This window comes from Caloenas nicobarica, chromosome 4, assembly GCF_036013445.1.
Source record: "Caloenas nicobarica isolate bCalNic1 chromosome 4, bCalNic1.hap1, whole genome shotgun sequence".
NCBI lineage: Eukaryota > Metazoa > Chordata > Aves > Columbiformes > Columbidae > Caloenas > Caloenas nicobarica.
In genome coordinates this window covers 41,138,243-41,163,418 of record NC_088248.1, presented here as the reverse complement: position 1 = coordinate 41,163,418, position 25,176 = coordinate 41,138,243, and the positions used below count along the sequence as shown (strand labels likewise).

The 25,176-nt window shown below is 36.8% G+C and overlaps 2 protein-coding genes across 11 annotated transcripts in view; one reads left to right on the top strand and one right to left on the bottom strand.

Annotated features, from left to right (window-relative positions):
• Positions 1-7,986, bottom strand: part of CEP44 (centrosomal protein 44) — a 15,823-nt gene extending 7,837 nt beyond the window's left edge. For 2 of the 7 annotated variants that reach the window (XM_065634116.1, XM_065634120.1), the window contains exons 1-5: positions 7,461-7,706; positions 4,183-4,332; positions 3,422-3,569; positions 2,311-2,457; positions 1,276-1,383 (exon numbers count right to left, since the gene is read on the bottom strand). In XM_065634116.1, coding sequence (XP_065490188.1) covers positions 1,276-1,383; positions 2,311-2,457; positions 3,422-3,569; positions 4,183-4,271 — 492 coding nt within the window. In that variant the 5' untranslated portion in view covers positions 4,272-4,332; positions 7,461-7,706. Of the gene's footprint in view, positions 1-1,275; positions 1,384-2,310; positions 2,458-3,421; positions 3,570-4,182; positions 4,333-7,242; positions 7,412-7,460; positions 7,707-7,805 lie in introns of those variants that run through there. The other 5 variants (XM_065634117.1, XM_065634118.1, XM_065634119.1 and 2 more) reach the window with 5 other exon arrangements.
• Positions 7,812-25,176, top strand: FBXO8 (F-box protein 8). Of its 4 annotated transcripts, none has more exons than XM_065634126.1 (6): positions 7,812-7,977; positions 13,126-13,465; positions 15,733-15,859; positions 21,930-22,048; positions 23,676-23,872; positions 24,614-25,176. In XM_065634126.1, the coding sequence occupies exons 2-6, from the start codon at positions 13,137-13,139 to the stop codon at positions 24,799-24,801; spliced, it is 960 nt and encodes a 319-aa protein (XP_065490198.1). In that variant the 5' UTR covers positions 7,812-7,977; positions 13,126-13,136; the 3' UTR covers positions 24,802-25,176. The 4 variants fall into 4 exon arrangements, with proteins under 4 accessions (XP_065490198.1, XP_065490196.1, XP_065490199.1 ...); XM_065634124.1 differs by having other exon boundaries at positions 7,897-7,977; positions 13,129-13,465; XM_065634127.1 differs by lacking the exon at positions 7,812-7,977 and adding an exon at positions 8,110-8,226.

Genomic DNA, 25,176 nt, shown 5'->3' with positions numbered 1-25,176 from the left:
ATTTATTCAAACCTGACAACCTCATTCCAACTGGTTGCAAAACACAGAAAGCAACAGCATGCAGCTTAATTAAAAAAAATCATATAGACATGAAAGAACTGTAAAACAAATATGCACACACTTCAGCATACGTACGATGTACCTTGATCCCTTCCATAAGCAGTACGGAAGGCATTAAAGTCCTCTCTTGTTGGAAGGGTTGTTAGATTTTTAAGTGTGGGTTGGGAAGTAGGTATCTCACTGTATAAATTAACATATGTATAGACAGTTCCAACATCAAAACCACCACTCGAACATTCAGGAAAAAAAAGTTTAACTCGGAAGATTAGAATTCGCTCTGGACAACTATCAGGAAAATATCCCTACTAGCTACACATTTCCTTTAAATGCTTTCCTTTGAGAGAACAGCAAACGAATTTTGTCTGCCTTTCCAGATGGATCAAGCCCTATGATCAACACCTGCGACGAACTGCTTAATGATTAAGAACCCACAATTACTAGTTTTGTGCAGCATCTTAACACTTACAGATTCCTAGATGTTTTACTGAAGCCAAAATTCTCCTCTTCTATGGAATGATTAATACACTCGTGTATCCCCATTCAATTCTACTATTCAACAAGAAGTGCCAGATAAGTATTTCCAAATACTTTTTTTGAAGTTTTCCTCGCTGCTAAAAGCACTATTTTACTTCTAAATAGAAATAATCAATATTTAATGGGCAGAGTCCTAAAAGTTTTGTATGATTTTACTTTGCATGCTTTTAGCAGAAAATATTAGGAAAGCTGTCTCTTCCACAGGCCAAGAGTAGCATAACATATAAGATCAAGAGTTACTCTTGTAAAACCAAAGCCAATAGGATTGTTACATTAAGAAATCTTTGTCAAACAGATTCAGACAAAAAAGCAAAGAGTGTTTTGAAAACTACATTGAATACACTGCAACATTAGGCCAAACAGACTTCAATCTCCAAACAGGATATCTATTCTTTTTCCAGTTCCATCTTCACTTTCATTGTTGTCCCTCCATTTGCTATAATTCAAATGGCAAACAACAGTAGTAGATCATTACCACCAAGACTTTGAGATCAACCACTCAGCAAATGAGAGAAGCAATATCCTCTGTATTTCAGCTATTATTTCATACAACTGCACTTTGGGGAAAAAAAAAAAAAAAAAAAAGGTCTGGATCAAACATTAAAACCTAAATGAAATCACATATAGCACATATTCCGGAAAGAGCCTGGCTTGCTGCAAACATAAAAGCTCTTTTCATACCTGTTCAGAATTCAGAGCACTGCCACTAGGATGAGCAAGGACATTATCACAATTTGACCACACTTCACTTTTAAAAGACCTGAGTTTTTTCCGTATTAGGCATTTAACCTTCAAAGTGGAGAAGAGAAAATATTATGCTTCTAGCAATGGATTATTTTCCAGGGGGGAGAAGGGAGGCATTGAGATGGGATGACACACCCCATTTTCTGCCATCATTAACAGACAGGAATATTGCATGGCACACACACAAGCACATTTAAACCTTTGCAGTACAATACCATCTAAAAAAAATTAAGTATGACCCAACCTTACAGAGAAAACAGATTTGGAAGTGAATGCCATATTCATATGCTCATTAATGCCTATGTGAGCCTGCATCAAAGCTGGTCATAAAGAGAAAAGACAACTTTTACCACAGTTGAATGACAAACAAATATGAAAAAATATGTAGCTATGCCCCCGATAGCGACCAATGAAATATACAGAAGTCCTGAACACTGTTATAAACTCAAACGAAACAAAATCCTGTAAAATATAAAGATTGAAAATTCCTTTTATTAAAGCATACAGTGATAAAAAAATGCCTTAACAATGTAAAACATATATGATTAATGAAGATAATCTAATTTGAGATATATACCACTGCAGCACAAACACAAATATCATATTTAGATTAAATGTTACCAGAACTTCAGATGGTGTTGCTTTGTTTTTACATTTACATGCAAAGTCCACCAAGTTACACATTCACTATATTGAGAAGTGTAAAAGAAAATAACATCACTTACTGTAAAGATACCAAGTACTACATTTATCTTCATTCTAATATTTTTTTGCTTATACTACAAAGCTTTGGCAGCTTCGTGTCTGTTGCACATGTAACAGCACTCAAACATCTTACAATGAAACTTCATACTAAATTTCCACCTATTTTGACAATTAGCAATGCTGCACATTCAAATAAACTGGTCTTCAGCTTCTACTTGCAACATCGAGCATGCCAAAAGAAACTTAAAGTTACCATTTAATCTGTACCTTATTCGAGTTACTTAATTCCTTATGTTTTTTCACCACACAGTTGATAATGTCACAAACAATCTGCATTTTTCTTTCCGCAAAGCCAAACTGAAGAAACTGCTGTTTTGTTAAAATTGGTTTATATTGAAATTGATCTCGAAGAAGCTGCAACAAAAGAAGAGTTTACTTCAATTTCAAAATCACCATGTAATTTGTTGTAGAAATGGCACGCTCAGGTTCTTATTTTTCTACAATCGCTTTATTCTGCACTTCAGCAGTTAAACCTCTTCTCATTTGGTTATTTATATATTCTCAGCTGTTTCTTCTAACGAGATTTTCAACATACCTCTTCCAGTAACATTTCATTCACACCTCTCTTGTAAAGTTTAACTCATAGTCCTAAGGTTCATGAAATAAATGATTGTTGACATTAATATTTAAAAAGTTAAACAAAAACTTTCCAATGTGAATGCACAATAAAAAGCTGTATTAATCTCAGCAAATGCATCAGAGGGCTAAGTAAGGCTCCCACAGAGCCTCTTTGTAAAGGAGTCTCTGTCCTCAGTTAGAAAACTAGTCTGAATAAGCTAGTATTCATTAATACATCAAGCCACCTTTTATAAAATGGTGCTTATGGATATTTTTAAGGATAGTTCAAAATTTATTTGATTCCAATGTATAAACTGTTAAGAACTGGACTGGACTTTGTATATTAATTTTGCATGGTGTTTTAAAATAACTCCCTTTCTTAATTGTGTTTTCATTACAATTATTGAAGTTTGCTGTGATTTTTTTGCTAGTTACCATCTCTTCTAAGGTCACATCTATAAAACTTACCATGTAATAAATATTTCCATATTCTTCACAACTAACATAAAAAACATTATGGATTCTACAATTGTCTCAAAATTGAGATTTGGCTAACAACGTTCAGCCTTATTTTCATAAAAATGTAAATAAAGACTTGCCACACAGTGACTTACTACTCATCTTAAATCCTAACAGAATTACAACTCACATTCACTGCCAAAAATTTTCACTTTCTAGTAAAACTCATACTAGATGTTTAATTTTTATGAGGCCATACTCAAAATTGCATCTCTTCTGGAAAGAACACGAACACAGATACCTTATAAATAGCTTCAATAAACCGCAAGTCACTCTTTGCTGTGAGTTCCACATCGCACTTCACCAGAAGTTCCGCTATGTAAGTTGAAAAAGATGTAAAGCAATAGCTGATGATAGGTAAAAATGCAGCTGGATCTCCTTTTACTAATCTATTGAGAAATAGAAGTATTTTACACAGCGGAAGACAACAAAAGCCTCTCATTACTTAAATTTAAACATTTAACTTGAGAGGTGTGTCAATATAGCCAGCATGTTATACCCAAATATCTCTTTCATTTTAAGGTTTTTTCCGAGGTATATCTCATTCAGCAGTCTTTACTATTACCTGTAAAACAGTCATAACAACACTTTTGTGATCCTCATATAATTTTAATATTTTCAAGTCTAAAGCCCACCAGTGTTTCCATCTCAACATTCAACAACTTTTTTCCTTTTTATCTTAAAAGCATGAAATTTCCTGAAGAAAGTTTTGCTAGCACTTAAAGAAATCATAAAAGTGAGAAATCAGTCAAAGAAAAGAGAAAAACAGCAGAAGAAAGAACAGAAAGATAGTGATACACTTCAGGATCATTCTAAGGATTGCACAGAACAGCAAAACTGCATCCTTTTATCTTTCAGTTCACATGTATCAAACCCCAACTTCCCACAGACATATGCTCTGCTCACTCATCACTGAGTGCAATGCTAATATTTATACAAATCTTGTTTACACATCTTGCTGCCATCATGTATCAGCACAAGCTTATTCACATTGCTGCTTACACTGTATAATCCACATCTCTTGGATAATTTATCAAGCGAAGTCCTTGTTCTATTTTTCTTAAACTTCCTTTTAGGTCTCCTGTTGCCATTATTCCAAATGCTTTTCTTCTTTCAGATTATGAAATAAATGTAATATCGTACATTCTCCTCCTTAAAAAAAAATGTACACAAAAATTACAAAATGCAATAGAATTCAGAGGGTTTTGCTCCCCTTTTCTAGACACTACTATTACTAAATTGTTACAATATAGCACAGAGCTACAGCTTGATACCACTTAACATCAGCCATCAACTTCATTCATTCTAAATAGGATCAAATAGAAATCCTCAATCCATAACTATCAAAGATCTTTAAAGGTAAATATATCTGAAAGCATATTACAAATCTAGGCCTGGCTAAATCCACTAAAACTCAGTGAAAAGTTTCTTTGCTGTTTCCAAGGCGCAGGAACTCCACAAACGGTGAAAACCTGCATTCTTCAGTTTAGAATGCTTCTTATTCTTTAAATAACCCATTAAATAAACTCAAAATTGTTGGGGCGGGGGGGAAGGAGTAAGAGACAATGTAGATATTTAAAAATAGGTGCAAGTTTATTGGGATTGTTACCAAAAGGCCCCTGTTTAACTTCTACGTTGTAACACACAACTTGGGAACCCACTTCTAACTTATTGTGAGCTTTGCTTCACAGAAGAAAGAGACTCATCTAAGGATTCAGTGCAAACAACAAAAAGGTGCCTTTCTCCCTGCAGAATTACCCTGCAAGGAAACTGAAGACTACTACAAGAAAGAAGTGTGTGGGGGGGGAGACGTAGGGGGGAAGAAAAAGAGGAGAAAAAAAGGACAACAAAAGAGAATCAGCAAATCATGAAAACACCATCATCTAAATCACGTTTTAGATCAAAGGGATAAATACAGGCAGCTCACGCTTCTAAAATGTTTTACTGAACAGAACTGATTAGTAAATTCTCAAATGGAGGAAGAGGAGACTGGAAGAAAATAAATAAACAAATTGCCGTAAGATATCTAAATATACTGGCAACTCCCCCTGACTGGCAGATAGTAAAAAGAAACACCTGTAACAGTACCATCAACTATCAGTACTAACAATAAACTTAAAGAACCCTGTCCCTCACTCCGTTGCTTCAAAATACATTTATATGTAGAGATAGCCTACCAGTACTATTTTCTGTATCTTGCAACTGTTTGTTTGTAAGAAACCAATATTAGTTCTCCTCCAACACAAGCCTTTAAAAGCACAGACTGGATGATAGCCCAGCTCCTAAGTCACAACTGAAAACAAATGGCCTGCAGCTTAACACTCTGGACAGCCTGACAGAACTTGAGAAAGTGTATTAGCAAACTGTCAAGCTCAGTGATTTTTTTGAATGGTTTAGACTAAAAACAAGGTGGGGGGAAAGAAGGAGAAAGTTAGTTAAAAGAAAAAGTGCAGAAGTACAGAAACTTGATGAGTCTCACAAAAACAGTTCTCATTTCTCTTTTCCTTGAGATCTGCTTGTGACTGGCTTAACCCTCTACAGCATTTCCCCTAAAAGCCTCAGTAAAAGTAATGATTTCAGCTATGAAACCTTAGAACAGAAATTTACCAGTGAATTTTCTACTAGAACCTGGGAGATAATTGCCTGCCACTCTATTCACTGACTTCCTTTTCTTGCCAGAAAACAAATATTTTGAAGCCTACTAATCCAAGCAGTGAAGAGGCAGTGCCATACAACCTATACCTGAAGAGATATTCTCAAGATACAGAATTTTATACAATTTCTTATACTGACACATGAGATTCAGACCAAAAGACCAAATGTTCCAAAGAGATTATGTCTAACCTTGTCAGGAATCAGATCCGATGGATAGTCCAGTTTGCAACTCTGTTATTTGGTCCTACTCATTAAGGCAGTAAGGATTTTTGAAAGGAACTTCTTGATCACACACTTCAATTATAGGGGGGGGTGTGAGGGGGGAGACAGACCATGAAAAAAACCCCAAACAAACAAAAAAACCACAACACACTGGAAAAAACCCACCCACAAAAACCACAGTTAAAGCTTACGCTGACAAATGGTCTGTTTTGGTTTGTTTGGGGTTTTTTTTGTCTGTTTGTTTCAGTGTTTGGTTTTGGTTTGGTTTTTGTTGTGTTTTCTTTTTTTCTTCTTGTGCCTCTATCATATTTAAATCAGCAATCTTCCAGAAGATAAAAATTCTCTTCCTCTTTAATCATTAGGTTCTGGTTTATTAGTCATGCTACATGTAAGTATACAACACTTGCTAAAGGTTAGAGACAATTTATCCTCAAGTATTTGGAAACCGAGGCAACTGTTCTTCCTTCATTACCTCAGAAAGTGATCCACCCCATGGTTTTGCCAATTTAACCAGATATCAAAACAGGTCTCAAGAATTCTGACATAAAACTGAAGCTCTAATCTGCAATGCAAAATACTTACAGAAGACATACTTACAGGAATTCATCTAATTATATAGGCTGTTTCCCCAAAGTATCAATGATCTACACCAGATCTCTAGATGCAAAAAATGGGTAACTAATGTCACTGCAAACTGAATAGCTCAAGAGATCATAAAAATAATAGAGTTAAGTTCATCAGGGGAAGGTGAACACTGTAAAAATTGGCACATAGCTTTTGCCTGTAGGAATTCACGACAGAACAGTTACAGGGCATTGGCTATCCAGAATAAAATCCGGTATAAGAACATTTTAAGAGATTATAACCTAGAACTGTAAGTAGTTTAAACAACTCTTAAAATTACATATGGTACTCAAAGACCTAATGAATGTGAAAAAAACAAACAAGCACACAACACAACAAAAAAATAACATGCAAGTTACCAAGTATCTTAAGACTCTGAACACTGCCTTTAATGTGTCTAACAAAAAATAATTCCGATTTCTTCAAGTTGTATTTAGAATCTTCCGTTACAGGAGGCCGGGTTCACACCATTATGCAGAGACGTAAAAACGTCACGGACAAATACTGCACTGCGCTGTCGCGCCAGCTGGAACCGACACACGCTTCAAGAACACAGGATACCTGCAAACGAGGGAATCGCCCAAGGAACTGCGCGTCGCGGGCCGGCTGCCCTGGGCGCCATGGAAACACCGGCGGAAAATAAAAGCGCGTCCCTGCCACGGGCAAGTCCGGCTGCGTTCCCAGGACCAGAGGGGGGCCGGGACCGGCTGCCCACTCGCCCTTCCTCTCCCCTAGACCAGCCGGAGACCGGGCCCGCCCCGTTCCGCCACAGGACTCACCGCCCCTGAGGAGAGGGAGGGCCCTGGGCTCGGAGCCGTCCCACGCCGCCGGCCCCTGAGAAGGAACAAACCCCTGCCCCGATTGGGGGATTCTGACGCTCACCCTCGCCAACCGCCGCCCCGCCGCGGGACCGGGACCGGGACCGGGACCGGGACCGCGGCCCCTCCCCTGCCGGGCCGCCTGTCCGGGCCGGCGGGTGCGCCGCTGTGTCCCCGCAGCGACTCCCGGCCGGCGGCGGGCACAGACTGAATGTGCCGCCGCGAGACCCAACGGCCGCTTCCGCTTCCTGCCCGTCCGTCCGCGGTGACGTCACTTCCAGCAACAACAGTAAGCGTCAAACCTGCCTGGCAAGGAGACGGGTGGTGGCGGTTTCCCTGCGTGCCGGAGGGCCCTCTCTGGCTCCCACCGCCTCTCCCCGCCGCCGGGAGCTGCTCAGACCTTCCCTGCCCGGCGAGGCTCACGCACCGACTCGGGCCGAGCTCGTCGCGGCGGCGGTTGGGACCCGAGCTCGCACAGGTACGGGCCCCGCGGGCTTCCCTCAGCAGGGCAGGCGGGTGCGGACGGACGGGCGGCGCATCCAATCAAGAGCCGGGGCTGTTAGGACGGCCCAATGGCGAGCGGGGGCGGTGCCCGCGGGGCCAGGCCCGCCAGGGTCCGCCGAGCGGCGGGCGGCCGTGGCTCGGTCTGACCCGGCCGAGGTCCCGGCTCAGGTCCCGGCTCCCCTACGCGGGGAGAAACGTGATTCAGGGAGACGCCCGGGAGGTGGTGAGTAGGGCGGCTGCGGAGCTCTTGGGGACACGGGGTGGGGGCAGGAGGGCAGCCGCGGCCCTCGGCGGAGGGGGCTCCCCGGGGCGCTCCCGTCAGCTGGAGCGGCCTTGGGCGGGAGGGACTGGCTGTGCCTCTGGAACCGCCAGTGTCAGTGCCCGCAGTCAGGTTGGAAACGCTCTCGCGTTAGGGGGATCAGCAGGCCTCGGTTATGAATGCAACTGCCATGAAGGGAGCTTCGGTAACGCCGAAGGAAGGGACATTTTCCTGTTGGGGTGATTGTGGCTGCAAAGCAGCAACTGTAGGGCCGAGTTACCATGAGGCGCAGGGGGTTTATATCAACAGTGTATGTTGTGTTTTATTTAATAAAATAGAAGCCAGTACCAATACAGCATTGATCTAGGTTTAGCTTTTATTATGCTCTTCAACACTGCAAAAGAATTTATTATGCAGTAGCAATGTAACACGAAGAAGATATGATTAAAATTGAAATCAGACTCTGAGAGGTATCAGACAGAGCCAGAGAAGATCAGTATTTTATAAACAAACTTGATGTTGTTTTTACTGTGATAGTTATTACAGCCAAGCTGTCAAGAGGTTTCAGTTATTAGATAAAAGTATATAATTGGAAATTTGGAAACATACATTTGAGTAGCCTGTTGAATCTGGAGATTGCAAATGTATGTTCAAAATAACTTAAAACTATAGTTCTGGACACCATTACTTAAAGGACTTTATAATAGCAATGAGTTTACTCATATTGTTTTACGAGTGAGTTCTCAAAGCATTCCTCCTGGATTACTACAAAGCTGCATTGCATGATGGGGAAAATGAGATGTGATGTAACAAATGTCATATAAGCTGCTGGATAGCTACACATGTATTAAAACTTGTGGATTTCTGGCAGCTGGTTCTAGAATGGTTTGAGTTTTGTCTCACTTTGTTTCTTCTTGGAAATTTCTTCAGTTGGTACTTAAAATAGAAAATCTATTTTTTTATAATTTTTTACATTATAAAAGACTTTTAAAATTATTTCTGCAGTGATACCTTCTGTCTAATTATGTGAGGACATTATAAGGAGGCTAGTTTCTTGAATGACATAGTATTTTTTTTCTGTCTTGGAGCCACTTCTAGTGTTAAGTAAATTAGAAGCAGTTACATTGTTTGTGACATATAGCAGTTAGCTCTTGTGTGGGAAGAAAAACCCTGTAAGCACCAACAAGAATTGTTGATGGTCTTGTTAGTTCAGTATTCCTTAACAGTACGTATTTTGTGAACAGGAACTTCTGGCTGAATATTTCAAAAATATATTAGACTAGCAACTAAAATTTGGATATTTGATTTAGGGCTAAGTAGGAACACTGGGTTCTCTGTGACCACTACTGAATTCTTTACAAGTAGTGCATATAGAACAGAAAGATAATCTGACTTTGAAGGGGTTTGAAAACTATTATAAACTTGCCAGATGCTTACCTGATAGTATAAAATTAGCTTGATAATTGACTGGGCACAGCCTTTCTATCAACTGTTTCTGATAATGCCGTTGGTCTTTCTCTGTCATGTTTCTGGTGTGTTATGATCATGAAACTTGTCACTATGACTGCTAATGATTTTCAGAGCCTTCAATTTCCTGTTACTCATTTTTTCCTTTTATTTAAACTATGTCCAAATAATTAATATTTTCAGAAGATTTTTTGACAGTTGGGACTTAACAAATGTGTATACAAATGTGGCTTTGTTATGATATAAACTAATGTCAGAAAAGATGGCAAAAATACTAACAAAATAAATTCCTTAATTTGTCTTACAAAAAGTTATCTCAACAAATAGATTTCTGCATTTAACAGAACTTTCCTTTCTCTCTACTCGACATATAGAGTTTACATAGAATAGGTTCTTTCATTAAATCTTTTATAAAATGTGAGGTTTAATATTTCAATGTTGTCATATTTTCTCTTGCTGATTTCTGTTGCTTCAGTGGTTAAGGACTTGAAATAATGATGAAGAATTACAAGCACTCACTCCTTTTCTCTTTGTTCCTAAAACTAGTATTTTGCTGTTTGGCTGTTTTATCATTTTGTTTGGAGTCAATGTTATATTTTCAGCCAGATTTTAGTTTTGTTTTTCCATTAAGAGCTACACTGAGAAAGTGTGCTGATTATAATTTAGTTACATCTACATACGTTTGTGTACATTTACCTCTTTCAAAACCATAATTTTTTTACACAATTGAATCGAAAGATCATTATTATTCAGTCATTCAGATCATTCAATATCTTCTGAGAGTGAACACAGCCTCTAAATTTGGCATCTGCATATTTGAAAGTGTAATGCCTTGTTGGCAATGTTCAATTTACTTGCAGGGCTAAGGTCAAGAATTGATTGAAGCCTCCCAAGATATTTAGAGATATCTGTTTACTAAGTACTGTACTTAATTAATTTACAAGCTCATATACAGTGCCTAGCAAAAATAGGAGCTCTACCTTAATTGAATCATCTAGCGCAGTGATAGTAGCCCTTTTTGAAATGTTGTATTTGCTCAGAAATATTCTTTATCTGCTCTTTCCATCCCTTAGAAAAGTCTCCCCTCCTCCTTCCAGCCCTTGGCTGTTCCTGCCTACCCACACTAACTGGCTTTTAGCTTGGTTCTTCACTGCACTTCACTATATGCTCTGCCTGGTCAGCACTGTTAACAGGAGCAGCAGGCGACTTGATGGGTTTATGCTTGTGGTCCTGAATGGAAATTCTGACACACCTATCACTTATTCATTTAATAGCTCTTGATTTTATTGTAACAGGATGTGGTGATCCTCCTTTCACATGAAGGTTAGTGACATCCTTCTCCTTGGAGAGATTTAGTTGCTCAAAACCAGGAAAAGGTGTCACTGAGCAACTGTAGCTATGGGAATGTCTCTTTAAAAGAAGTTGCTACCTCTTATTTTAATCTAGCTAGGCAATGAAAAATAAAGGCAGAGTTCTTTATCGCATGAAGAAATATGTTCTATTTTCAGCTAGAAGTTTCATAAATTAGTTGCAAAACCCACCATGAATTACACAGAATCACAGAATGTTAGGGATTGGAAGTGACCTCGAAAAATCATCTAGTCCAATCCCCCTGCCACAGCAGGAACACCTAGATGAGGTTACACAGGAAGGCATCCAGGCAGGTTTTGATTGTCTCCAGAGAAGGAGACTTCACAACCTCCCTGGACAGCCTGTTCCAGTGCTCCATCACCCTCACTGTGAAGAAGTTTCTTCTCAAATTGAAATTTAAATTTGAATTACCAAGGCCCAGGTTCATCAGACCGCTCATCCTTGTGTTGCCACTTTTTAAATGGCAGATTGTGGTATAGTTTCCTCTCATGAAGTTGCTTTATTAGTAGCCCTAAGGACTTTTAAAACTTTTATGCTGGTCTCAAGAAAAAAAGAATACCTTCATTATGCATACATTTTTGCAGCCAGTTGCATATCCTATTTATGGGGTGACTTAGTAACCTTTTTTTAAAAAAAAACTTGCCTGATCGTTTAAAGCAGTTGATCATGGTTACACCTGCCTCTGTATGATAAAAAAAAAGTAAGCCAAATATATGACAGTGCAAGATAGGAGAATAAAAATAATTATTATTTTATGTGAGAACTTGCGTATTACTAAATCGAAAAATGAGACTACAGTTTCTTCAAAACTGGGGCCTTACTTAGAAATGAATTCTTGAACATTTCCTTAATGGATACATATATATATATGACTACTTCACCAGCTATCTAAACCTGTCTTTTGTCTACTTCCTTCTTGGTTATGTTTTTTTTTGGTGTAATTTCTCAAATTTCTCCATTTTTCTGCCATGATCACTTACCGCATCCATGGCTTGTTTCTTTCTGCTTATGTAGGACAGTTTGCATTGATGTCTAACCTTTAACAGTCAGAGCCTCATTTTTAATTCCCATGCTAACAGAATATAAATATTTTCAAATACCTATGAGATTCTACCAGAACAGGCTATAAGTGTTTCTTTTTTTGAAAGTCACCATCAGGAACCTGCAGATTCCTTGTACGATCACTTTAATGATCTGTCATCATAGTAAAGGTAGAGAAATAAAATAGATCACCAAATATACACTACTTGTGATGGGATTAAGATAACATACCCGTACTAAATTAGTATGATATATCGTACTTTAATTTTCGCCCTCTTGGTAAATACAGGTGGTTACTAAAGTTTGAGCTGTGGCATTGAGAAATCTTGATAACTGACTATCATTCAGGATCTGTTCTTTTTATTACTATCTGTAGCAAAGTTTGACAAAAAATAACAAACACGGTGATAAGTAAGATAAAGAAGCCTTATCATAAAGGTTTTATGCTTCTGTGCAAGAAAACTTGAAAAGATATTTTGGCTGTTCAGAAACAAGAAACGGAATCTTTAATGGATTGTTGTTAAGCTTTGTTTTAATGTCAGTCACAGCCTAGTTTTGTGTACTACCTGCTACCGAAGACATTTTTGTTTCTTCTTATATTTTATAGAACTTCATTAACTCCAAATAAGATATCTTTATTAAATTTTAAAGGAAGTCTGAAGATGATAATTCAAAATGTTTTGATGGTTAAGGCTTCTTAAGTTCCATAGGACACAGATAATGTTTGGTGCTGTTTGCAGAAGCTTATTGTTAATTTCATAACTCTTCAAGCATAGAAACTTATCCTTTTTATGGTTTTTCTTTTCAGTGTTTATTCAGTTGCTCCATTAGAGACAGATTACATCATCAGCATAACTTTGACAAAACTCAGGGTTTTTTTGTATTCAGATCAGTCCTACAATTTCATTTTTCCAGTGTGTGCTGAGTCTATCTTACAAATATTTATAAATAGCTGTCAACATTTAATATGGATTTTATGTCCAGCAGGCTCGCAGATGGGTCAGGGACTCTGGAGAGTTGCTAGAAGCCAGCAACTGCAACACCAAGGATACAGTGGACAAGGCTATCTTACCAGAGAACATGGTAGGAGGATAGCTACTAACAATGTTTCCAATACAAGCCATCGCAAACAAGCCCAAGGAGGCATTGACATCTACCACCTGTTGAAGACAAGAAAATCTAAAGAACAAGAAGGATTCATTAACCTGGAAATGCTGCCACCAGAGCTTAGTTTTACCATTTTGTCATACCTGAATGCAACTGATCTCTGTCTAGCTTCGTGTGTCTGGCAGGATCTTGCTAATGATGAGCTTCTCTGGCAAGGGTAAGCAAACAAACAAGCAAAAAAAAAAGTATCACCAGGACACAGTGAAAATAACTATTAGATTTTGAATGTCTCAACATGTGCCTTCTGTCATTCTAACCTTAGCAAATGTTTCCTGAGTTAAATGAGATTTCACATAAGGGAAACATGAATATAGTTTAAAAATGTATTATTCTGGATTTCTGATTACTATCAGGTATTAGTGGAGATAACTGCTTACACAAGTATGCTTGGTACAAGTATACGTGTGTATTACTACACACCTGTTGTTTGATATATCATGGGAAAAAAAACAAGGACTTGTCTTCACTTTTGTATTAGCTCAAAGCACATCTCAAACGTTTGTCTAATTACTTCTCTGAGCTTCAAACAAGTGTCTAGGTTGAGCAAACAAACCTTTTCAGCTCAAGCTCCAGATAGAAAGGGATGAGAAGTCATGTACTATACCTGTCTTAGAGCAACTTAAGTGTATGTTTTTTGGAAGATGATGACGAAAAGGGGAAAGAAAAGGTCAGTTCTGCAAATGTGCCAGCTGGAATTTCCACAGTCTAACTGCTGAAACGCATTTATATAACATAGGCGGAGTTTGTATGTCCAGAAAATAAATGAAGGAACATTCTATCAAATAAAATACTGTAAGATCAACATTTAATTAAAATAATTTTCTTTGATATTTGATGTTTTACAACACTAGGAAGGACTCATGAAATCATACTTGTATTTAGAGTAGATAGTCAGCAGAACTTGTATCTTCTTTCACAACATAGTCTTACCCCTTAACAGACAGTATTTAGTATTACTGTAATAGTTGGGGTGTTGTTCAGGTCCTGTTTCTTTTCCTTTCCTTGTGTTCTACATCTCTTCCTTCCTCATCTATTTCTTTGTTCCTCTGCATTTGAATTAAGCAGCTTCCCTTTCTATCATGCTTTATGAACTCAGCACTAGGATAATGCAATTATAACTTCTTAATCACAATTGTTCTGCTGTTGGGGACTGTTGTCTTGGCAGGAAACAGGAATTCTGGTGAAGATCCTGCTAAGCTAAATTTATTTATTTGAAATAGCTTGGCAGTTGAGTAAGTATGCATTGTATTGCTCTCAGTTCTTGGTATCAAAACCAAGCTAAATAGAAATAAATTCCCTGGACCAAAGCTTGAAGATACTAGAGCTTCTTTATTGTATGCAGTCTATATTCTTAACATACAAGGGGAAAAAATACATATTTTCCTCAAGAGTTCATCCTGGGAAATAGTTCAATCATTTTTAGTGAAATCTTCCCAAATAATACTCAGTTCAAAGTATACACTTTGGTAGTCAAAATGTGTCCTGGTTTAGTAAATTAATAAAAATCTCAAATTGCGTAATCTCTGTAGACATCTTGGTCTTCAATATTCCACCTGTATTGGATGTGTTTGAATTTAGGCTTTGGCAAGTCCTGTGACTGCAGTTCCGAACTCAGCCCAAATAAGACCCAGGTTTCTGAACTGAAAACAAAGTTTTCCCATGTCCTCAGTGGCTGCCTTCTGAGTCCTAAGCATTGTGCCTAAGTATTTGCAAAAGAGATGTGTTGAAGCAGAGCTACCAGTTCAGTAAGGAATCTAAATAACAATCGGAGCACCTAGAGCATGAAATTTCAAGGGAATTTCAGGTGGTGTCATCAAGTAGGCTGAGATCATGGACAGAAACCAGTGAAACTGAGATATGGAGTGAGGGTGGGATAAAAGGGAAAGAAACTGAGAAGTGATGGAAGATATAGAAGGATGGGGCTGGATCAGATAATTAAGAGTGGTCAAGAATGGAAAAAGGATGGTCAAGTGGAAAAGGACAGATGGCGAAAACAGTGAGTTACTGGCATAATTTTGTGCAGATGTGGTGTCCCACTCACTGCACAACTGGGACACAAGAAACAATTTTTTTAAACTGTCATACTGCTGTAGGAGAACAACTTGTCACAGTTTGCCAGTGTTCAGATACTAGGAGTGCCAGAGGTCTCAGCTGTGTGGATGTCATCATGATGCCACCTACTGGGATATGTTTTGAAATTGCACTCAGACACCAAAACTTGTGTGAGAAGAAAACAGTGATCATATAAATTAAGACTGTAGTGTAGCTACACACATGCAAAGGGCTTCATAACTGTTACAAGCAATCTGTTTCTAACTTCTCCTGTAGTTTGTTTGGCTTTGCAGTGTTCGTTACATTTTGCTTCTGTAAAATATGTGAAATATAGAAAGGAATTTTGATAATAGACTAATTCTATTTTTGTAGGTTGTGCAAATCCACTTGGGGTCACTGTTCTATATACAATAAGAATCCGCCTCTAGGATTTTCTTTTAGAAAATTGTATATGCAGCTAGATGAGGGCAGTCTCACCTTTAATGCCAACCCTGATGAGGTAAGTGAACTGTTGCTGATAGTAATAAACAGTTAAAATAATTGTGATTGTTGTTTTATAATTATAGTCATACTAAAAGCCAAGTTTTAATAAGTGTTTGTTTTGCTGTAGGAGTGGTTAATACTAAGTTACAGCCCTATCGTGATCTTTTTTTTTTTTTTTTACATATAGTACCTGTGCACATCATTTACATGGCTTGCCCCTTAAGCCTGACCGATGGATGCCAGAAATTCATAATCACATATTGACTTAGGAATGAGGCAGAGATCCTAACTGAGGAGAAAATTGGTGAATTTGAAAAGGATAATAATATGCTTATATAAATTAAAATGCTTCTGCAAAGTATGGCTTTGATCCCACTTCAGTTAAGGCAGGATTAGGTATAAATTAACACCAATTGCTTCCATGACAATTATGGTTTCTTGTAAGGGATTTTTAAATATTTCTACTATCAAGGAGCAAATCTTGAAATATTATGAAAAATATGCACTGCTGAAATATCCTAAAGATGAATTTGACTTGATTTCAGTGGATGTTTGTTATGCATAAACATAATCTTTCTTTGTAGTATATAACAACATATATTCTAAAAATATCCCATGTCAAAATAAAAGGTTTCCATTTATTAATTTGTGTAACTAACTGGAAAAGTCAGTTTCTGCTTTTGCTCTGTCACCTTTCAAAGAAGAAATGAGTTTGAGAGTAGACAGCTTTTTCCTGGGAGATATGCAATTAACACCCAAGTGACAAAGAGATTCTTGTGTACAAAGCCAGACTCCTGCTTCATGTGTCCTAGGGAAAGAAGGTACACAGTGCTGAGCAAAGTAGTATTAACTTCCTGTGTATATTTATACATACACAAGGAAATGGTAATTTAATAAATCCAAAGTAGGAAGAGGATTAAGATACATGAAAAGAAATGCTTGTAAGAGCCAATAGTTCACTCTGCAGATATGATACAGAAAATCTGAAGTTGTGACCACAGAGTGAAATTAATAAAGCAGTTCTATGAATCATTACAATAATGTGATTTGGTTTAAATTCTTGCTTTATCTCATGTTCTGCTTGATAAAGAAACCCGCTACTTTTATTAGTCACAAATTACAGAATTTTGTAATTACCCTGGTAGGGCTCTGCTTTGAACTGTGATACACAGTGTTGAGACATCTTATCAGCACTTTGCCACTTGAGTGATTAGCATTGATTTCCAGCAGGATTTTACTGAACTTAGTAATAAATGTAAAGGTTTTCAGATGAAATGCAATATTTAGGTAACCTAAATGTGTTTTCAAGAATATATCAAGTTTTAATTGGTAATAGCTTTGTTGACTCAAATTTTTCCTTGTCTTTCAATTTGTTTTAACATAATTTTGTACTGTGTTAGTTTATAATATGCTGTTATATTCCAACCTAATTTAAAGTAATCTTGGTAGGTTTGAAGCATTTGGAGCCTTCACAAAAGGCACTGAATAAGGCATTCATTATTTTTAAAAGAAATTAAGACCTGCAAAGTAGAGCCACCATATAGTATACGTAAATTAGATATTAAATGCATTATGCTACAGTTACTTCTTCTGGTCTGCTTCAGGCCTAGTAAGAGATGAGGACCTCAGGATATCTCCTAAGGGCTTCTGTTCCTCTCTCCCTGTGGAGCACCATAGCCTGGTAGGAATCATTCAGGGCCTGAGTTTCGGGAGAATTCACAAATACTATTACTTTTATTGTTTACAACTGTGATATTGGCAGAATTATTATTATAAGAACACTGTGACTGAAATTTATATGACATTCCACTATTACAAATTGCACCTCCGAATTTCCTGCCAAACTCTGCTTTACATTTGATAACAGACCTGATCAAATTACTATAAAAATAGGAATACTTACAGCCACAGGAGCAAGATTCTCCAAAGGACACCGCCCATGTCATGAAAATGGGTAACCAGGCTCCACAGCAACAGCTCCAGAGCTAGCGGTGGCTCACGGGGTAGGGAAGAGCATCTACACACTTTGTGGTAGGATTCTCTGGTTAGCCATTGTTGTGTGCATGGTGTTGTGATATCTGCTGTAATTTAATGTATTGATTGTGTGCATGAGCTTGCATAATACATAGCAGGTGTTCACATTCTGCTGAAAGGGTGTGTCTAATCACATTACATGTAATCTGAAAAAAATACTCCAGTGCATGTTTGGTTTCTCATTATTTTTTTGTGTGTGTTGGTTTTGGTTTGTTTTTAATATGGCAGCACCATTGTAGCCAAGATTTTGAAACTTGGTTTTTGTTTCTTTGGGGAGAGAGGGTGGTTTAGTGTTAGTGTTAACACCTGAATATGAATATTGTGTTGTTTAATCTGCCTACATGGTCTCTGCTGTATTTTATTCTAAGTGTATGTGAGTGTATGTGAAATGTTCCTCATGCAGTGCTCATTTCATATCTTATACGTTTATGACTCAGAATTTGTAAGCAACGAGAAGTTATTTCCCACTGTTTTGTGTACTGTTTCTAACTCCCTACAAAATATTTTGTCAAGTTTATTACATGGAGTTATGCTATGTAGTTAAAATTGGAACTGAAGGTGGAAAAGAGAGCCCTTTGGTCAGGAAAAATCTACTTTTTGTTTCATTCTTGATTATAATGATTCTAACTGATTCTGTTCAATAGCCTTTATTTTTATTGATCTATTGGAATCTGGACTCTACTGAAACACTCAGACTTTAAGGAGGTCAGGATTTCCTTTATGTAGCATAATAACAATAAAATACAGTAAGACAGTGTGTATACTAAGCCTGGCTTTCCGCTTTCTGATTGTCTTATTCATTACCACCTGCCCTTAGTTTTTGCCAGGGAGGTCAGTTTCCTGACCTTTTCTTGATTACAAATTAATTGTTAGCCCCTTACATAAAGCTACCTTACTGGACTTTTGATCATAGATAGTCTGTAGATGATGGAACATTTACTGTGCTGTATATTTCTAACCAATTTTTTTGCAAAATTATCCTATTTTATAGCAATCTACTAAGCAAGCCAATTTTGAGATGCATTGATTTATCTGTCCTTAAGAATATTAAAAGTATGTGTATGTTGTAGAGAGAAGTAATAATTTTTTGTGATTTGTCTAAAAAGTTGGAATGGACCAGACAGCTGAAACCTTTTGAAAACTCTGCATTACACTTTCATACATTAAGATTTTATCCAGAGCTGTTTGAAATTCAGTGTTAACATTCTTGCTGCAAAGGCAAGGTATGCTGAAGGCATCTCTCCAGATTCTCTAACGCCAGGAAAGAAGGTGGTCTTGACAAGCAGGCTGCTCATGTAAGTTAGGCAGGCACGGAGCTACTGGAAGTCTTGGCTATTGTACTGTTCACTTACCTACTCTTCCACTAAATCAGAATTAGAAGAACATACTGTGTGTGCTCATCCTGCGTTGTTTCCTAAGTGTTAAAAAGACCTGGTAGATCGTGGCACAGATCTGCCTACCTGACTTCAGTCAATTGTTTCCTAGGAGAATCACCAGAAGGCTGATAAATAGTTCTAGCATAGATTTTAATAGTGTGTAGAACTACTTATTTCAGCTAATATACCTGCAACAAGCGATCGTTTTAGCTGCCAAAAGTGATTTATTTGAAGTGTGGGTTCTGAGGGGAATTGAAGGCAGTGTTTACAGTGTTACAAAAAGCAGATTCAATGACATGTTGTAGATCTTGTAAATAAATTTCATTTGCTGTGAGCTAATATTTGAGAACATTAAAAAGGAATCAAGTTTCTATTGTTGCAGAGTATTTCTGGTTGCTTAGGAAGAAATAAAACGCAGCTAAAAATGATGGCATGTGCTGAAGTATATATTGTTTATACCCTGATTATTTGTGAAGGACATGAGGAAAATGAGACTGCATTCACAGAGAAAGATATCATCAAGCATTATGTGTGGTGGGTGAGAAATGGAACCAGAGACAGGGAATAAAAATGCTTTGCAAAGACTTGGTTGGTACCCTATCAGGTGAAGATCCTACCTTGATCTGCAATCTAGTGCATGAGAGAGATTACTTCTGACATTTACTATCACAGAGAAACCAACCCATTGTCTGTCTTAAAGAAGGTGTTATTTTCATCCTGCCTCATCTATGACATGCCAGGTATTTTCTGGTTATGTTGCACAAGTGGTTGTTAAATAATTGCAGCAGGGATAGTACTGAGACTTCTTCACCAGGCTTCAGTTTATATTACATTAAGCAAATAGTTATTACTGAAGCAAATGCATAAGTGTCATTAAGTCAGGATATATGTAATGGTGATGTTCTGCTGCTAGTCTTGTATAACTTGCAAAAATACTTAAGGAATTAATATGCAGTTGATGTTCATTTTGATCTCACATTTTTAATTTCCTATTTCACTCCAATTCAAGAAAGTGCTTAACCTTACGTTGTCCATCCCTATTATGGACAAACTTTGGACTTAAATGCAAGCTTATAGTGCAATACATGTTTCATTACTGTCCTAAATAAAGATTCTTAAAATCAGGGCCTAAAATTGCTAAGGTTTTGTTTTAGCAGTTGTCTTACCTGTATAAATTTTTTTTTTTTTAAATTTTATAAAACATGCTTTAAACAAAACAACAAAAAAGTATGCAGATTAACTGCTTTTTTCTATAGATATATAAGCAAAAATTATGGAGTGGTAAAAGCAGCTAGATAATATTACAAGTATGTGTTGACTTTTCACTGGTGTTATCAATATCTTAAACATATATTTTAATTTCTTTTTTGCTTGATATAACTGAAGCTTTGCTTTACTAATCCACTTCATGAAACAACTTTCCAAACCTGCACTTAGTCCTTTATTTCTTTTTTAAGCAAGATTGAAGAGCACTGGCAAGTTAGTTTTTACACTGAATGACAGGTTGCCACTATGTCTTTTTAAACTAAAAAGGCAGACTTGCAAAATATTGTGAAGTCTGATAAGACAAGATTTATGAAAAAATATTTAAGAAGTATTTTAAAGTGGTACAGAAATGCACTGTCCTACACATTTTACATTGTTTCAACATTATGGCATAGTCAAGAGATACTGTGTGTGAGTAATGTGATACTTCTTTGTAACAAATGAACAGAACCACTCCCAGCCCCTTCCAAACAGAATTGAAACTAGTCAGTTTGTTACTATCAGGTTTAGGTTTTTGTTAGTGAAAAATGTGAATATTTTTAAAATGCATTAGGTTGGTTTTGATTTCTGAGATCATAAGGAAAATATTTTTATGATTTGGGATATTTTAATGAACAGAAAGAATCCAGAATATCACTGAAGTATTTTTAAATTAGAGTTGGCATGTGTATTATATAACAAATGTATGTGCTTGGCAAAGTGTGGAAAATTTGGGGAATTGTAACACGAATATAAAATGTATACAATTGTTCTATCTTTTTAAGTCATTTGGGCTTTTCGTTGTTGTTTTTGGTTTTTTTTTTAATGTTAGGCACAGTGTTCTTATTTGTGTGTATGCATATTTATATATGTTGATATTTACCTATGGTTTGAAATCAGTGTGCTTGTGTTTATTTGCATTATTACACATTTAAACAAATGCATTTAATGCATCTATTTGAATGTGATACATCATATACGTGTCCGAATGTTAATGTTTTAATGAAAGGTATTGAAGAGTAAACACATTATGGCGAAGATTTTCTTATTTACAAAAGTTATGAAATTAAAAGTTATGGTCCCCGCAGCATTTTAAATAAAATTATAAAAGTATGAAAACCGAACTACTAGTCTACATTGAAAATAAAATATTGAGGAATCATCATGCTCATTATGGGGTTCATAATTTTAAATTTCTTACTGCAAATGTGTAAAATCTCAACAATAACAAGAAATTGTTTCTTTGCTTTTGATTTATAATTTTGAAGTGTATTTTGCATGTTGAAGTGTGATTTAGAGGAAGAAAAGTCATTCTGAAAAACAAAACCAATTAATTAATAGGATTATGTTCTTAAATTCCAAGTACAATACTTGTTCCTAAACACTTCATGAAGATTAAACATATTTATACGTGCATCTATTTTATCTCAGGGAGTCAACTACTTTATGTCCAAGGGCATACTAGATGATTCACCGAAAGAAATAGCTAAGTTTATCTTTTGCACAAGAACACTAAATTGGAAGAAGCTGAGAATCTACCTTGATGAAAGGTAATTTCAATTTCTCTTGAGACTTTTCCTATTCTTTTTCGATGTACAGCACCATCCAACAACATTTTGCTTGTACCGATGTAACTTTAAAGATGTAAAAATACAAGAAAATGCAGCTAAGTGATGCTGCTGGTAAACCTGAACACTTATTCAGCTTAAGTATTTAAGCAACTGTAATACTTTTTAAGAACCCCTGAAAATACCACCTATAACTAGTAAATCTCACATCCTGTGCTTTTTCTGCATTTTTGCAATTCTGGGCATAAATTGTTTTGAAGTTATAGTGAGCATTTAAACTGCATAGAATAATCTTTGTGCTGTATGACATTCAGATTTTATATTTTGCTGGTTTTTAGACTTGAGGTTTCTTTTTTTCCTATCTAGTATGGGTGTTAATCAGAAAATGCCATTATCAGTTTTCCAGGTGATGATAACCTTTTAACTAATGTTGGATTATCTAACCATTGTTTGGTTGTCTGGTATTTCTCGAATGGAAGTCATACCCACCTCCTAAGATGCAACTGAGCATCCTCTTGGAGACAGTATGAGCTGCAGTGGGGAACACTATTCCTGCTGCAGCATGCTTTCCTGCCTCCACAATGCTTTCTCTTGCCCTCCAAGACACCTTCAGGTTGGGGTAGTGTAGTATCAGGAAAGAGGAGCACCAACACATTCAAGCAAAGTTGAAAGAGGAGGAGAATAATAACTGGACCTAAATAGGAAGGAAGAGCAGAGGGACAGCAGCACTTCTAGCAGGAATCCTCTCCTGCTTCTCATCCTCCTCAGCCTGTACTACGAAAGGAATAAAAGGAGTCATTCTGTAGTGTTATCACTGCTGGCAGTCCTGTGCTGTAAAACTTCAGATTATCAGGTTTTTTGGCAACAGAAAAAAATGTAAAACCATTTAATGGATGAGATTGCAAGTTAATATTAGCAACTCCTACTGCTATTCATCTTCCCTTCGTAAACAGAGTGTAATCAGACACTAAAAATAAAAACTAGGTTTCTAATATTGAAACTTCCCTCTTAGTACTGAAATGTTTAATAGAAAGAATAAACATATGAGAATATTATTTGGTTCACTTCAAATTTGCTTCCAAATTTCCTTCAGATGTCTGTTGCACATCTGTTTATGTAGGCGAGTCTGAATGCTTTAGATGTTTCAGTGTTGAGTGGAAAATGCTTCAGAGCATTGCACCCTGATGGACTTAGACTTTAAAAGGGTTTTGTGAGCAAATTTTATTTAACTTAAGCCTAGTTTTAACAAGGTACTCCTGTAACAACTTCTACTTAGGCACCAAAGTGTATAACATACATGAATCTATTCCCTTTACTGTCTCTTTTAGTGGCTCAGACAGTTTAAAGGAATCAAAGCCTCTCTGTAGACTGTGATTGGATATGCATATAAAGAAACTTAGAATTCTGATTAATGTATATTTTTTGTAGTATTTGGCTACTATTGGAAGTGTCTGAAGAACATGTGTTTATAATATCTTTGTGCTTGTCCACAAAAAACTTAGCTCATGAACTGTTCTAAAGCTTTCATTTTTATTTTTAAAATCTACATTTTCATATTTAAAGAGTTAAAAGAATCTTCTCTAATTATGTGGGATTTTTTTTCTACTAGGCGAGATGTTTTGGATGACCTTGTGACGCTGCACAACTTCAGAAACCAATTCTTGCCAAATGCACTGAGAGAGTTCTTCAGACACATTCATGCTCCCGAGGAGCGTGGGGAATACCTTGAGACTCTCATAACAAAGTTCTCTCACAGATTCTGTGCTTGTAACCCTGATTTGATGAGAGAACTTGGCCTTAGCCCTGGTAAGCAACAAAGAGCTTTAATTCAGTGAATCATTCTTTATATTTCTGGATGGTGCTACTGTTTATGATAGTTTTAAAGTCGGCACCTAAACAGGCATTTCTGAAAGTACAAACATGGCTTGGGGGAGGGTTCAGTATAGAGGCATCATTCCATTTGGGTTGGAAAAAAAAAATTTTCTTAGACCTAGCAGATAAGCAAATTTTATTTTCATGTTATCTTTCCTTCACTTTTGTCTGTGCTTACACTCTGTAGTATCTCTAAATTCCCTCTTGCAAAGACTTACACACTTAACATTTTACTCTATGGGTAGTCCCACAGAAATGAGAGGGAATTTGGGGCCTCACTCAAGTTAAAAAGCATTTCTAATTGATTTCAGCAGTGGGACTGCTTACATATTTAAAGATAAGCTTTAGCAGGATGTTGGCCTTAGTTTACAAAAACTTCAAGAATCTGTTTAAATGAATGTGCATAAAACCCTTAGTGACTTTTGGATAATGTAGAAATATTAAGAGATTTGTAAATGCTCATTTGGCAGTGTGCTGACATTATTACTTTGAAAATTGTTCTATTAGATTTTATTTCACTGGGATACCCTTTTGAGTTGATATATATGTGTATATATATACATATATAATTATAAGCCCAGATGATGTAGACTGTAAGGTTCTTGGACAGGGAACAATATTTTTAATTATCACAGTTTACTCTTTAATTTTTTTTATTTATTGTCTCTTGTCTAGATGCAGTTTATGTACTGTGTTACTCTTTGATTCTACTTTCCATTGATCTAACAAGTCCTCACGTGAAGAACAAAATGTCAAAGAGGGAATTCATCCGAAATACACGACGAGCTGCACAGAATATTAGTGAAGATTTTGTAGGGCACCTTTATGACAACATCTACCTTATTGGCCATGTGGCTGCCTAAAAGCACAATTTGCTAGCACTTAGAATTTGTAATTTTCAAAAATTACATCAATTCAAGAAATTAATTATTTTGTAGAGATGGGGGTTATTTTAGTGCTGGTCATTCTAACCTCTGTATACAATCAAAGTTTGTGTGTGCAAGTGTGTGTATGTGTAAACTAGCTTTTCTATTTACCATGGGAACAGAAGGATTTGGAGATTTGTTTTTCATAATTTTTTGTTTTGCACAAAATGCCATTAGTCTGACACAGCCATTTACGAATGTTAAACTGACATTACAGTCTAAGCTGACAAAGTGGTGAATTTGTGCATTAGATCAGCTTGAAACTTTAAGTTCATTCTTTTTAGAATACAATGTAATGTGTATATATTTAAC